Source organism: Notechis scutatus, chromosome 1 (assembly GCF_049901735.1).
Source record: "Notechis scutatus isolate UNSWTSFEM ecotype Mainland chromosome 1, rNotScu1.2, whole genome shotgun sequence".
NCBI classification, from domain to species: Eukaryota; Metazoa; Chordata; class Lepidosauria; order Squamata; family Elapidae; genus Notechis; species Notechis scutatus.
The window spans coordinates 326,250,279-326,265,585 of record NC_142009.1 but is presented as its reverse complement, the minus strand read 5'-3'; the positions used below and the strand labels follow the sequence as shown (position 1 = coordinate 326,265,585).

The 15,307-nt window shown below is 41.1% G+C and overlaps 1 protein-coding gene across 5 annotated transcripts in view; it reads right to left on the bottom strand.

Moving 5' to 3' along the window:
- NFIC (nuclear factor I C) overlaps window positions 1-15,307 on the bottom strand; it is a 181,673-nt gene that overhangs the window by 41,302 nt on the left and 125,064 nt on the right. For all 5 annotated transcript variants that reach the window (XM_087952604.1, XM_087952605.1, XM_087952603.1 and 2 more), the window contains exons 3-7: window positions 9,369-9,443; window positions 8,393-8,467; window positions 7,309-7,432; window positions 4,012-4,136; window positions 1,085-1,207 (exon numbers count right to left, since the gene is read on the bottom strand). In XM_087952604.1, coding sequence (XP_087808730.1) covers window positions 1,085-1,207; window positions 4,012-4,136; window positions 7,309-7,432; window positions 8,393-8,467; window positions 9,369-9,443 — 522 coding nt within the window. The remainder of the gene's footprint in view (window positions 1-1,084; window positions 1,208-4,011; window positions 4,137-7,308; window positions 7,433-8,392; window positions 8,468-9,368; window positions 9,444-15,307) is intronic.

Here is a 15,307-nt window from a genome sequence, read left to right as displayed (position 1 = left end):
GGTTGACTCAGCCTTCCATCCTTCTGAGGTTGGTAAAATGAACGAGATGGTTGGGCGTAATAGGCTGACTCTGTAAACCACTTAGAGAGGGCTGTAAAGTACTGTGAAGCAGTATATAAGTCTAAGTGCTATTGCTATAAGCAGTGGAGGAATAGTTTAGTTAGCAGTCTCTTGCCCTTTTCCTGTAGTTCATAAAGGCAATTGTCTCTTTATTTGAAATGTGGCATGGATAAAGTCATATATTATGTGCACATTCATCACTGCCTTGAGGTTTCATTTTCATTTCTTTGTTTTGTTTTTTAAGTGCAAATACTTCTGGAAATTGAGAAAAGGGTGGTTCCCTGAAGACATAACAAGCACCTACCAGTTAGGGCTGTGTGCACAGCTGGATTCTGTTACAGAGTTCTGGGATAATTTCTTCCCAGAGTTAGATCTCTGAAAGGAACAGCTACATTTTTGCTGATTGCAGCAAGGAGGCTTCCAAAGCAATCTTTTCCTCTAATAAAGTTATATTTATCTTAACTCAGGCAGTTTCCTTTGATGGGGGCTGACCTATGCTAGCATTAGCTGCTGAATCTAGTATATTTTTGAACTCTTCCAGAACTATCGAATCTACCATCCCATCTCCTAAAAGCATTCTGGCAATTGTTGCTTGGGAAGATTAATAGCAACTCTCCCTTGGAGAACTTCTGACAATGCAGCTTCTTCTCCTCTCGTCCCACATGTTGCTGAACTGCCATTCTTAGGAAGAAGGAATTAGCAAGCAACCCTTTTTATAATTAGATCCTTGAGACCTATGCCTACCCACAGGCTGTTCTAAAAATGGCAAACAGGCAGAACATAGGAAGGAAGAAAAATGAGGATTTTTGAATGGTCCCCTAGATGAGGAATTATTAGAAAAAGAAGCACAATGAGGAGACGCTCATTTCTGATGAATATCCAAGGAGATATTTAAAAATAAGTAACATTATTAAAACTATCAGAGTCCCCTCCTATACACTTGGAAATAGTAAAATAAGGATTCTGTATCAGGTTCGCATAATAATAACCATCATCCTTGCCCTTTGTAAAGCAGCTTACATACCACTGTGTACGGCAATGACAGGACGGTGATGCTGAGTGAACAGCCGGGGTGAAGTGTCCTGCGGAGATGGGCTGTTGAAGGGAGACTTGTCCATTTCTGTCTTTTTCACAGTTGGAGAGATGCCTGAAGAAGAGATGGGAGGAAGAGGCATGTTACAATGTCATTGAGACAGTTGGTTGCTGACATCAATATGCCCTCCAAACCAGTATTTCTCCACTGTGGTCCTTTTAAGGTGGATGGACTTCAACTCCCAGAATTCCTCAGCCAGCAAAGTCCACCCATCTTAAAGAGGCCACGGTTGAGAAACACAGCTATAAATCAGGGGTTCCCAATCTTGGCAACTTTTAAAGACGTGTGGATTTCAACTCCCAGAATTCCCCAGCCAGCCATTGGTGGGGAATTCTGGGAATTGAAGCCCACACATCTTAAAGTTGCCAAGATTGGGAACCCCTGGTTTAAACCATATTTCTGTTCTTTCTATACAGTTTGGAACTATCCTTTAACTATATAGCAGCCGTTTTCTTCAGAGACCTAACCAATGAAAAAATGTTAGCTTTTATGAGTCATTAGCATCATTTACGGCAGTGCCCTGGACATCCCAACTATAAAAAAGGGACCAGGTGTTTTTCATGCAGCACAGTTCATGTATGTGACTTAGTTCTATCAAGCATATCTTGTTCTTTGTCACTTGGCATTATTCTTTCCCATGTCTGTGTAGCTCTCTCCTTACGGCTCATTTGGTGCTGAGCCACTATGAGCAGATTCCGTTCAAGATTTACCTGTAGAAGTTTTTTCTATTTTCATTTGTGACACATTGATAGAATGAAGTTTGCTCCTAGGTAAGTTGTCTGGTGAATCCTACAAATGGGCTTCTATCCTTGCCTATAAATATCAAAGCCCTCCGCCCCCCATGTGTGCATGTCTGCAACAGGATGCAGTTAATCTCTATCTGCTGGCTCAGATTTATCTGGGGCAGTTGGTTTAGTCCACGCCACTAAAAGGTTTAGTCCTTTCTCAGACACTCATTTGGAAGGATTTTACAGAACATCCAGGACAGGATTGAAATTAAATCTCTTCTTGCAAAGCATTTAGACATGTTTCTACTTGGGGAAAGAATAGGTGGGCATACCCCCCACTTTTTAATTCTTTACCTAAATGAAGGCAAATAATAACCACAACAATATTGCAATGTTTATTGATCGTTAAGCCAACTGATCAATTATTTTTTTAAAAATCACTTTTAAAAGAGGAAAAATAAAATATTCTAATTAGACAACAATGCTTTTATTTTTTTAAAAAAACCCAATTTATAATATCTGCAAATGGAAAACATTTTCTCAAATGAGTACAGAACCACCAAAAAGCCAGATTCAGTTAATGACTGCAGTGATTCATTTAATAACTATGGCAAAAAAGGCCATAAAACTGGGCTCAATTAACTTAACAATTACCTTCTTTAGCAATGGAAGTTTTGGCCCCAATTGTGGTCATAAGTCGAGGACTACCTGTAGACAGCTTTCAGAAGCAGCCCTGCTACAATAGTAAGTGCTTATCCCCAGGATTTCCATGTAATGGTCCAACCCTTTTTTGAAGTCATCCAAGCTAGTTAGCAGCACAGGAGTTCATCAGCAATATTTTCTCAGTATGCATCAGTTAAAATATTATATATTGAAAATAATCTTGATGTAATCAGACTGTATGTATAATCATATAAAGATAGCTTATATGTATATAAAACGTGGGTGCTGAGAAGGGGAAAAAACAAATGGAAGTTGTATACATTAAATTAGTAACCCTCTGATTCTGGAATTTAGTCTCAATATTATTCTACTTGATTCAGAATTAATCCTATATTGTTAGTGAGACTGATTGTGCTCTCCTGCAGACTGTGTTTTTTAAAATGACTTTAATAGTCTTTTACTGTTTTTAAACTATTATTGTAGATATTTTTGGTTATTATGTTGCATGGTTTCATGTTTTTAAATTCTGTACGCAGCTCAGAGTTACATGTGTGAGATGGTGGCTGTATAAATTTACCAAATAAATACATAAAGATTAAAATACAGTAGATAACACATTCCCAAATGACAAGGTAATGGAATTAGAAGAAAATTAATTTTCCTCATTCTTCAGAGAAAGTTGTAAAAATCACAATGATTTGTTGATTTGATGGTTAAATATTTCCAAGTTATTAGCTATCAATACAGTACTTCTGGTTGTTATCTCTATATTCAGTATTTCAGACAGATCTTCAACAAGTACACTGGGTGGCTTTTGTGCTGTCTGAGCTTGGTTGTTTTCTTGCAGACGTTTTATTACCAAACTACGTAACATCATCAGTGTCACCTAGTTTGGGTAATGAAACATCTGCAAGAAAACAACTAAGTTCAGAGAGGACCCCTCATTTGAACCCTGAGCTCCAAATATTCTCCTTTGTGGGAACCAATTATACTTTTCACATGATTGAGGGCAGCTCCTGGGGACCTGGCCCTAAAACTAGGAAAACAGGAAGCCAATGGAAATGCTAAATATTCTGCAAAATGTCTCAAAGGTGCTTTCCCCACCCCACCCAAAGGCAACTGGACTGGTGTTTCCCTCCCCCCCTCGAGGAAATAGAAAAAAATACTTCTCTCCCAAGAAGGTTCATCAGTTGTGACTGGATAATGGGGCGATGGAAAGATAGGAAGGATAGAACTTATCCTTCCAACATCCCTCCCCTGCCGCTACCATCATCCAGTCACAACCATCACAACTTCTTTGATGAGAAGCAAAATGTCTTCTTCTTCTTCAGGGAAAAAAACAGCCCAATTGCCTTTTGAAAAAGAAAAAAAACCACCTTTGAAACAGCTATGATCTGGATGTCTGAGGAATCTCCATAGACATTTATTCCACAAAGGCATTTGACCTTGCATCTCCTGCACACTTACTCCCTTCCATGTCCTCCGTCCAGTTGCGGCTGCTACTTGTGGGGGAGCTGGGGGAGGTATAGTATTCACCCCCAGGGCTGGTATCCAGATCATCCTCCATAGATCCTGACTTGTGCCGTTTACTCCTAATGGGGAAAAAAAGGAGAGATGTGGCTTTAATAGCAGTTTAAAATCTAAGAATAACAGCCATCATTATCTAACATCTCTTCAAAAGCAGCATAACCATGACAGTCCTCGACTTACAACCATAACTGAGACCCAAATTTCTGCGGTTAAGTGAGGCGTTTGTCCAGTGGTGGGATTCAAACTTTTTTACTACCGGTTCTGTGGGCATTGCTTGGTGGGCGTGGCAGGGGAAGGCGACTGTAAAATCTCCAGTCAGAGGTGGGATTTGCTGGTTCTCCGAACTACTCAAAATTTCCACTACCGGTTGTCCAGAACTGGTCAGAACCTGCTGAATGCCACATCTGCATTCGTCCCATTTTACAACCTTTCTTGCCACAGTTGTTAAGTGAATCGCTGCAGTTGATAAGTTAGTAACACAGTTGTTGACTTAATCTGGCTTCCCCGGGGATTTTGCGTGTCACAACATTTCAAAAGTTGATCACATGACAGCAACAGTCATAAGTATGAACCAATTGCCAAGCATCTGAATTTTGATCAGCATGACCATGGGACTGTTAGAAAGGTCGTAAGTGTGAAAAATGATCAGAAGCCACTTTTTTCAGTGTCATTGTAGCACTAAATGAACTTGGTAAGTTGAGGACTACCTGTATAGCTACCATGGAGGGCAACAGCTATCAAAGAAGCTAAATTTTGAAAGGAACTTCCTCCTTTTTATACTTCATTGCTCTGGGTAATAATTCACTAAGTCCAAGAATTTAGGATATCTCTGAGGAGCTTTACATGGTGAAATATGATTCCAAAGAGAGGCAAATGAGGTTAGAAAACCAAGGCAAAGTAAACAAACTGCAATTATTCCCTTAACACAGTCCTAGCATTTTGGTGGAAGGAAAAATAAAGAGAAGAGAAGATGGAAGAAGTTTTGAAGGACAGGAGTTTTTAGTAGACAGCCTGGGCACAAGAAGTAAAAGAAGAAAAGAATTGTTTTAAGGGACAGGAACAAAAGACAGAACAATGACATATTGGGATATATCAGTGAAGTAATAAAAAGAAAAAGGTCATGGAAAGTTTCAGAGGCATCTAGGGGGTCAAGAATGCCAAGATGGCAACTGTGATCATGTAATGAATAGAATAACAGAATTGGAAGGGACCTTGGAGGTCTTCTAGTCCAGCCCCCTGCTTAGGCAGGAAACTGACTAAAGTCACACCCTTTTTTCTCCGGGAGTTTGTGGATTAGGAGTTTGTACAAGATCTGGGAGTGAGTAGCAAACCAGGGTAGGGAATGAAGGAACGGCATTACAAAAGGTAAGAGCATATTATCCCCCCTAGTTGAACAACAACTAATCTATTACAACAATATTAGTTTCCCCCTTTGCAAAGCAGGTCTAGAATGTCTACATCTAGGATCCCTCCTTAGTTGTGTTTTTGTCATTTGTTCTTTTTAATTCACTTTTTAAATGTTCTTGTCTAGTTTTGTTTTGTCTCTGTTGATTTTTTTTTCTTTTGGATTTTGTATTCTAATTGTCTGAATAAAATAAAAATTGATTAAAAACACAAAAGGTAAGAGTGCTCACAGCAGGTCAGAGCTACATAGGAAAGAAAACTTTTTTCTAATTAAACGGTGACAGCGTTCCTAAAGGCTGAGATGGTCGCATTTTGGGTTTATTGAGTATGTCACCCAATGATCACCTTTACAATTTCAATTCTGATCCTAAGAGCACGGGAGAAGTGGTTGTTTCAATGATACAGAAAGAGCTGTCAAAGATTCCACCTCCCGCTTTCTCAAGCCATTTGCATCCCAGATGTTTGAGACATGTGGATGTGATGTGGTTGAATAAGTCAGGATCATGATTCAGGTTGTTTAAAAAGTGAGAAAGGAAGGAGAAAATTGGGGCATGAAAGCTACAGCCTCCTATCTTGAAACCCTACTTTTTACCTTAGCTAGAAGAAAGACTGCATTACATCAAAATCAGAAAAACAGAGTAACAGAGTTGGAAGGGACCTTGGAGGTCTTCTAGTCCAACCCGCTGTTCAAGCAAGAGATCCTATACCATTCCAGACAAGTGTAATGTAAAAATCATACATTGTCTGCAAATACAGGAAATCCTTCTTACAACAGTTCGTTTAGTGACTGTTTGAAATTACAGTGGCACTGAAAAAAGTGACTTGCCACTGTTTTTCACACTTACAAACATTGTAGCATCCCCATGGACATGTGATCAAAATTTGGGCGCTTGGCAATTGGCTCATATTTATGACAGTTGCAGCATCCCAGGGTCATGTGATCGCCTTTTGCGACTTTCTGACAATCAGAGTCAATGAGGAAATCAGGTTCACTTAACGAATGTAGCAATTCATTAACAACTGTGGCAAGAAAGGTCATAAAATGGGGGCAAAACTCCCTTGACAATTGTCTCATTTAGCAACAGAAATTTTGGGCTCAATTGTGGTCGTAAGTCGTACACTACCTGTAACTCGGGTGTCAAACCCAAGGCCCACAGGCTGGATCCAGCCTGCAGTGTGCTTAGATCTGGCCCACAGGGCCACCCTTGAAAAAAACAAAGGACTGGTCCACGGTGCCCCTGCCAGCGAAAACAGGCTCCCAATCTCTGTTTTCGGCTGGGACAGTCTCCTGCAACCCTTTGCCAGTGAAAACAGAGCTCCGGAGGGCCGGTTTTTACTGGCAGAGGGTTGCAAGAGGCCGTCCCAGCCGAAAATGGAGATTGGGAGCCTGTTTTCACTGGTAGAGCACTCGGGCCACCACAGGTACCCAATACTAGTGAAGTCAATCTGGCCACGCCCACCATGGCCACACAACCAACCCCCACCCCCCACCACCGAGGTCAAACTCAACCTTGATGTGGCTCTCAATGAAATAAAATTTGACACCCCTGCTATAACTAGAAAATAATTTCTAGTTACAAGAAATAGCTGGACAAAAACCCTAATTCTTGAAGACCCACCCCCACTTTCTGGATATCAACCAATTTTGTGTGACCTGGCAACCTTCCAATTCCATCTGTTGCATCTTCAGTAGGGTAAAAGTTTTATTCCATAAATAAACACACACACTCACACACACACACACACAAAGCTAGTTTAACACATATTCACAGAGGGAGGGAGGGGGGAGAGGGAGAGGGAGGGAGAGGGAGGGAGAGTGTTTAGACTTACCCACTGGAGGAAGTGCTGGGGAGCGTCCGCCTCATCCCTGTACTTGAGGGATTCAGGTCATATGCTAAGTGCCCTTGCAACTCTCCCAAAGAGAAATTTGGACCTGTGCCTGTCACCACTGGTGCTGTGAATGACAGAGGCAGAAGAACCATCAGTAGTAGCAAAGGCTAATGAGTGATTCATAAAACAATGATTCGGGATGGAATTTTCTCCTTCCATCAGTGGTGCTCTGTCAGAGATGATGGCATTGTTTCTCAACTATGGCATCTTTAAGATGTGTGGACTTCAACTCCCAGAATTCCCCAGCCAATACAACTGGCTGGGGAATTCTGGGAATTGAAGTCCATATATCTTAAAGTGGTTGAGTTTGAGAAACACTGAATTAGTCTGTCGGGTGGATGTGGGGAATTCTGGGAGTTGAAGTCCACACATCTTAAAAGTAGTCAATAGAAACATTGGATTATGGAATGAAGTGACCTGATACGTACGTATGTACGTATGTATGTAACAATTAGAACTGAAGATGCTTCTTAGATGAGAAGCGAAAGTTTTCAAAGGAAAAAAAACCAAGAAAGTCCAGTTGCCTTTTTGAAAAAGGCACTTTTGGGACAACCATGAACCTGGATGATTGAGAATCTCCATATACATCAGACTCTTGTCTATAGATTGCATTGAATAAATTCACAATGCTTTTGAACTCTATGCTGGCTCCTGGTTTCGAGTGCCTGAAAGTAACTCCACTTGCCTGGGTTAGGGTTAGGGTTGTTTCCTCACATCCAGAACCCAACAGCCTATAGACAAAATTTCAACAGTAGAGCCAGCTTGAGCATCATCACTACCTTGATGGTAACCCTGTCTGAACCAACAGATAACTTTTCCCAGCAGCTGGGAAATAAATATTAAAAGTAAAAATATTATAATTTTGGTAGAAATCTATTAACATTTGCAATGAAAAAGAATAGATGAACAGTGTGGAAAAATTAGCAAATCTTACTCATAGCTGCATTTTAAACAATATAAAGTAACTGACAGAAGTGAGAATTAAATAGAAAAAAAAAAACTAATAAGGATACAAGCTACTCACTCCGGGAAACTTGGATAAGTTCTGTGACACTGAACACACCTGACGTAACAAAATTCTCTTGAAAATCTGCTGCATCTGCAAAAGAGGTTTTGAACTCATTCAGAAACTGCTCCAATAATCAGGTTTTTTTTTCCTGAATTGTTCAATGTTTTCAGTGTCAGGTTTTGACTTAGAGAAAGAAATTCCGTATACTATAAATCAGGTAATTAGCATATAATCCTAAATATTCTAGACTGGGTACTTTTCAAACTCTTTTCTCCATTTATCATTTCTCCATTTTTTTAGACCAGAAAGAACAAGAGTCTATGAAAGCAGCCAGCCGAAGAAGTTTGACCCTAAAATAATTTAATATTATATAACAGCCACTGGCTATGTCAGTTTTGGATGACGGAATAATAGTTTTAACAGCATGAGGTTGAAGAAGGCCTTTATGTAAAAAGTACCCAATTGAAGTGATTTTTACAAGCTGGCTGTCAGTCCCCTTCTGAAACGCATTTATGTTTTTACTAATGACTGTATTTAACAGTGACATGATTGACTTTATTGATAGGTTTTCTCGTTTGTCCATCCATCTTAAAGTTGCCAAAGTTGAGAAACACAGATTTAGAGATTTGCTGCCCGAGGCTGGTTGAGAATGTTCATTCCACGTTATCCTCAAGGCTGTGGTGAAGTCTGATTTGGTTTGGAATAAACCAGGTGGTGTGTTTTTTTTTTTTTTTTTACTAAATTGAGAAGGTGGGAAGAGACAGAAGAGGACTCCAAACCAATCCTATTTCTAAGCCTGCCTTGAGGTGCTTCTCTATTACTAATTCATTTCCTGATTGGATCAACCCTTGATCCTTCCCATCAGTCTGTTCCAGGGTACCATCCCACCTAATTCTTTCGGGATTTGTATTGCAAGTTCAGGGAACCGCAGACCGACAGCCTCATACATGCACCCACACCTTTCCTCTGTCCTTTTTTTGCTGTTGCTCACCCAGTGTGATTATGGGTTTACTATCCTCTTGGTCAGAACCGATTCCTGTCCTGGGACTGCTGCTTTGATCTGAATCTGAAAAGAAAAGAATTGTGCATTACATTTTACAGCTTTACACAACCAGGGCCTACAACACATATACATTTGTCTTCTTTTGGGGTTTTTTTCCCCCCCGTCCTCCCAAAAGTTGCTTTCCATAACTGAGAAGTTTAGACTAGCATCCAGGGCTGGCTGACCAAAACACAATGTCAGAATTTCTTCAGAAAAAGTGGAGTGGCTTTTTCAGACAGCCACAAATTTTGGGAGGCAAGAAAATGCAGTCAGGAGTTAGTTTTAATGTTATATTTTTGCTATAAGGGAAAACAATTTGTGTAAAGTTGGGGAAGGGGTCGTCGGGTCTCCTGCCTGATAAATCTCGTATAACCTGTGTGATTTTCATACTAGATACTTTGACTTGGAACATAGAACATAGAATCATAAGGCTGGAAAGGACCTTGGAGGTCTTCTAGCCCAACTCCCTGCACCCTTATACCATCCCGGTCAAGTGTTGACTAGTTCAATTTTGAAAATCTCTAGTGATGGAGTACCCATAACTCCAGGAAGCAATCTATTTCATTGATTAATTGTTCTGTCAGAAAATTTCTCCTTACTCCTACATTGCATCTCTCTTTGACAAGCTTCCACCCATTACTTCTGTCCTCTCGTGCTTTGGGGCCAAGCCCCTCTTCCCTGTGTGAGCCCCTCTTGAGTGATGGCAAAGGAAGGTCAGTGGCTGGGTCACCTCAGGCCACTAAGCACACCTCTTGGTACTAGCAATCTTTGCTAAGACCCTCAGCCTTCCTTCATCAAGGTAAAGATGAACAGAGGCCGACCACAAGTCCAGGCCCTACTAGGTTGCTACAGCAACCGCCAAACACTAATGGGCGCTTGGAGTAATGTAATTTTTGCAGTAACGGCTGCCCTCCTCCCCATAATCAGCCCTCCCTTGACAGCACTCACTTCGCAGCCCGGGTGGGTGATTAACGAGCATCTCCCTCCTCGGCCTCCCTTCCCTTCCTCGGCTCTCAGCTACGTAGGCAACACCTGACCTCAGAACTCTGTTGGCGCCACTAAAGCCAGGCATGTGATGCCACTGAGGATCCTAACCCTGTGCTGTCTATTTGAGCATGATGAAATAAACATTGCCCATTGATGCAATCCTCCCCCCTGAGAGATGGGGAACACACACGGGACGGTCTTAGGCTGTATTAACTCTTCGTCCTGCAAGGTTGGGTAGAGATAGATTCTGTTGGGCCTCTAAGTAATTTGATACGGGGCAGCAATGAAGTTTCTGGCTCTGCTTTCAAGAGCAGCAATCTTTCCCGGAGAAATCAAGTTGCTGAAAACGAATGCAAGAACTGGAACTTGCAAAGAGGGAGGGAGACACCAGAAAATAATTTTTGTGCAAAGGAATTCATTTTAGTATTTATTTGATTTGTCAATCACTTACAAGATACAGGTATAAGAATAAACATACTTTTGAATACATGAGATAGATAAGAAAAATAAAAAGAAACAATAGGACAGGGACGGTAGGCACGTTGGTGCGCTTATGCACGCCTCCTACAGATCTCTTAGGAAAGGGGTGAGGTCAATAGTAGACAGTCTAAGGTTCAAGTTTTTGGGGTTTGGGGAAGAAACCACAGAGTCAGGTAGAGTATTCCAGACATTGACCACTCTCTTGCTGAAGTCGTATTTCCTGCAATCAAGTTTGGTGCGGTTAACCTTGAGTTTGTATCTATTGTGTGCTCTTGTATTGTTATGATTGAAGCTGAAGTTTGAAGTATTCATGTGGGCTCTTTGGTTCTGATCATGCTGAGACACTCTTTTTCTTAATGCTGAAATCATGGGCTATTCCATGGGGCACTTTGGGGCGATTCCTGGAGTGGTGCCATCTCCCACTGTTCCTAGTGTCACCTTTCAGCAGCTGAGTTGATTTTCGTAGGGGCATCAGAGTCTGAAATCTCAAATTGCAGGGCTTCCATTTTGAATTTTGATACACTCCAATTCCATGGAATTGGTGGAAACTCCCACTTGGAATCACCTCCCTGGTTCTGTGTCTTTTTCCTACTCTAAACTGTAATGCTTCCAAAATGCCATAAAATTCTCATAACTGCACTCCAGCGATTTTGCAGTGGTTTCTGCCTCTCCCCAGGGCCCCTCTCCAAAACCTTATAGATGGTGAAAAAATGGTAAGAGATGAGGGGTTGATCATTTTTTAGCACACTTCTACCTGTGGCTAAAGGCAGAGGAAGTTGTAACTAGCCCTTGTTATTAAGGCTGTGGTGAATACGATTGGAAGCTGTTGAAAGAATAAATGCAGGGTTTGCAGGGTGATGTGTGTGGCTGTATAAAAATGCCCATACAGGTAGTTCTTGACTTACGACAATTGAACCCAAAATTTCCATTGCTAAGCAAGGCAGTTAACTGAGCTTCACCCTATTTTATGACCTTTTTTGCCACAGTTGCTAGGGGAATCACTGCAGTTGTTAAGTAAACCATGTGGTCGTTAAGCGAATCTTGCTTCCCCCTTGACTTTGCTTGTCAGAAGATGGCTGGGCAGGTTTCAAACGGTGATCTCATGATCCCAGAGGAGTGCAACTGTCATAAACACGTGCCAATTACCAACCGGACGAATTTTAATCATGTGATCAAGGGGATGCCGTCATGGTTGTAAGTGTGAAAAACAGTCATAAGTCTCTTTTTTCAATGCCGTTGCAACTTTGAACGGTCACTAAACGAATGGTTGTAAGTCAAGGACTACCCGTGGTCTGCTCTCTGAGCCATTGTTTTGCAGCCAGATCTAGGTGGTAGATCAGAAGACTGTAGTAAAGAACAAAATAGAGCTTCTTGTAAGTTTGAAACTTGGCGATTACTCAGATGGTAGCAACTGACTAACATGCTGTCTGGGGAATTCTGGGAGTTGAAGTCCACACATCTTAAAGTCACCAAGGTTGGGAAAATCTGCATGCAGTCTTCTGAATGAAAAGCATACATTCTCCCCCTTATTCCAGCAGCATTTGCACTGCATCATTCTTGCAGAGGTCCCACTCTACCATGTCCAGCTAGTTCCCTTCTCAAAGGAAATGCACTTTGCACACAGTCAGGAGCCCTTTGTGCTCTCTGTTTGTAAGAACTTTTTTTAAACAGAGGGAAGAAATGCTGATGCTCGGGGTCATACCATCAAAAGGTATGACCCTTTTTCAAAACCATCCAGAAATTGGCAGGCTTAGACTAGGGGAGGTGATTAGATAACTCTGGAAGTTTCTTTGAACGTGACCAGTTCTGAATCAAAGGCAAGGGCTGAACTTGAGGAAAGAGCCAGAGGGACTTGTGCAGACAGCAGGAGCGAAGGCCACTGAAACAAAACCCTCCTTTCTTCCACCCTTCCCACCTCCTGCTTTCCCTTCCCTCATCAGAAATACAACTCACGCCTCACATGGGCTGCATCCCAGAACTCCTCGTTCTCTCTCTCTCTCTCTTTCTGCTTTTCATCTTATCTAAAAATAATCAAGCTCTTTGGGCAGTCGGTGCAGACGCTGAGGTCAGCACTATAGGTTCCTACTAGCATCCTGGATTAGCCAACCCACCACCTCCTCCTTTCAATCGAGTCTCTTTTTACTTTGTCCCCATAGCACAAACACACACACACACGCATACACATCCCTCACTTTCTTATGCAGCAACCCTTGGCTAGAATCCACACGTCCCTGAATATCCTTGATGCAGCCAGGAACATTTTAAAGTGTCTTTTTTATTATTCCACCCCCCCCAAAGTGTGTGTGTGTGTGTGTGTGTGTGTGTGTGTGTGTGTGTGTGTGTAAAGTGAGAGAGATGCTGAGCTGCTCCAGTTCACCTGACAAAGCCAATTTCTCCAAGATTCCAATACTTGTTTTATTACTATTCTTATGGTCTGCATACAGTATAATAACAGCAAAGTCATTCTATCTGCACAGGTGGTCCTCGACTTTTGACCACAATTGAGCCCCAAATTTCTGTTGCTAAGCAGTCGTTGAGTGAAATTTACTCCATTTTATGACTTACTTGCCACAGTTGTTAAGTGAATCACTGACGTTGTTAAGTTAGTAACACGTTAAGTGAATTTGACTACCCCAACGTTTTTGCTTGTCAGAAGGTTGCAAAAGGTACTCATATGACCCCAGGACACTGCAATCATATAAATATGAGCCAGTTGCCCAGGATCCAAATTTAGAACATTTGACTACGGGATGCTGCAATGGTCGTAAGATGCTGTTTTAACTTTTAGCTGTCACTAAATGAACTGTCTTGTAAGTTGAGGACTACCTGTATAGATTTGCATGTTTGCCAAATAGAGCACCAACAGGAATATCACAATTCAGTTGTGAAAGGGTGGGGAGGAGAAGGTACACCACCCAGTAAGAGATAAGTGTGCTTAATGACCACAGAATCATACCAATATGTTACATAAAGAGTTTGGATAAAAATATAGTTAGTGAATTGGAAATTAAAGTATTCCTTGTTTAGTGACAACAATTGGGACCATCAACGTGCATTATGTGAAGCAGTGCTTAAGTGAAACCGTGATGTGCTTCAGTTTTCCTTGACTTTGTCAACCTGCAAACATTGTAAATACAAGGACTGGTCAAAAAGTTATTTTTCCATCACCATCATAACTGCAAAAGTTGCTATATAAGGCAGTTGCTAAATGAGGACTACCTGACTTATACCATTGATGAGCCTTATTGTAGCTTTTAGAGTTCTTCTCATTGCACCACAGAAATTCAGTGGCTCTTCTTTTTTCTCAATTTATAAAGGCAAATCAGTCTTTTAATGTAGTTTAGGAGGGACTCCTTGCGCAACTGTTTACTTTTTAATTGTTTTCTGCTCTGCCCCATCCACAATAACGTCATAGTGCTCTTCCTGGCCAGAAAACAACAACAGTGTTGTCCATAAGGCTCTGGGAAAAAAAGCCAACCATGATTGAAAACCCACTTAAATCCCTTACTGTGGAAATCTATAAACATTATACAGTAGTGATGTAAAAGTGAGATCTTAAAGAAAGCACTAAACAACCAATCGAGCAAAAGATGAGCAAATGCTAAAATCAAGATTGTAAACAATAAGCTTGGATAAAATAAGTAAAACAAAGAAGGATAACAATCCCTTGATCCAAAAATTAGAGCAGGAGAAATTACTGAAAAACTTGTATAGTAGCAATATACAGTCAGTCATCGGCTTAAAACAATTCATTTAGTGACTGTTTAAGTTATGATGATACTGAAAAAAGTGACGTATGACAATTTTTCACACTTATGACCACTGTAGCACCCCCATGGTCAAGTGATCAAAATACAGATGCTGGCAACTTACTCATATTTATGACGATTGCAGTGTTCTGGGGATATTTGATTACCTTTTGCGAACTTCTGACAAGGAAAGTCAATGGTAAACCCAGAATCACTTAACAGCTGTGTTACTAACTTAATACCTGCAGTGATTCATTTAACATCTGCAGCAAGAAAGGTCATAAAATGGGGCAAAACTCACTTAACAGCAGAAATTTTGGGCTCAATAGTCGAGCACTACACCTGTATCATGATTTGGAAAATGCTCCCCATGGTGATGTCAGCATTTGGAATATTAAACTATACAAGGAACCTCCCAGTTTCCTAAATTATGTTCAGAACAGACGAAGCAGAATGGAGGTCCCTTACACCCCAATTTCCCTCTGTGCATGAATAATGCATGAAGCATTCCTTTGCTGTTAGCAATACTTCTCTGAAATTCTTATCCAAACTGGCAAGGGCATTCAGTTTTCTTGCACAGCTGCAGGGGCCGAGCAGAACCCACTGACACCCCGTTTCTGAACTCTTCCTACCCGTGTGGTTGTGGTGGGGCATGTTACTATAGTTAGCATT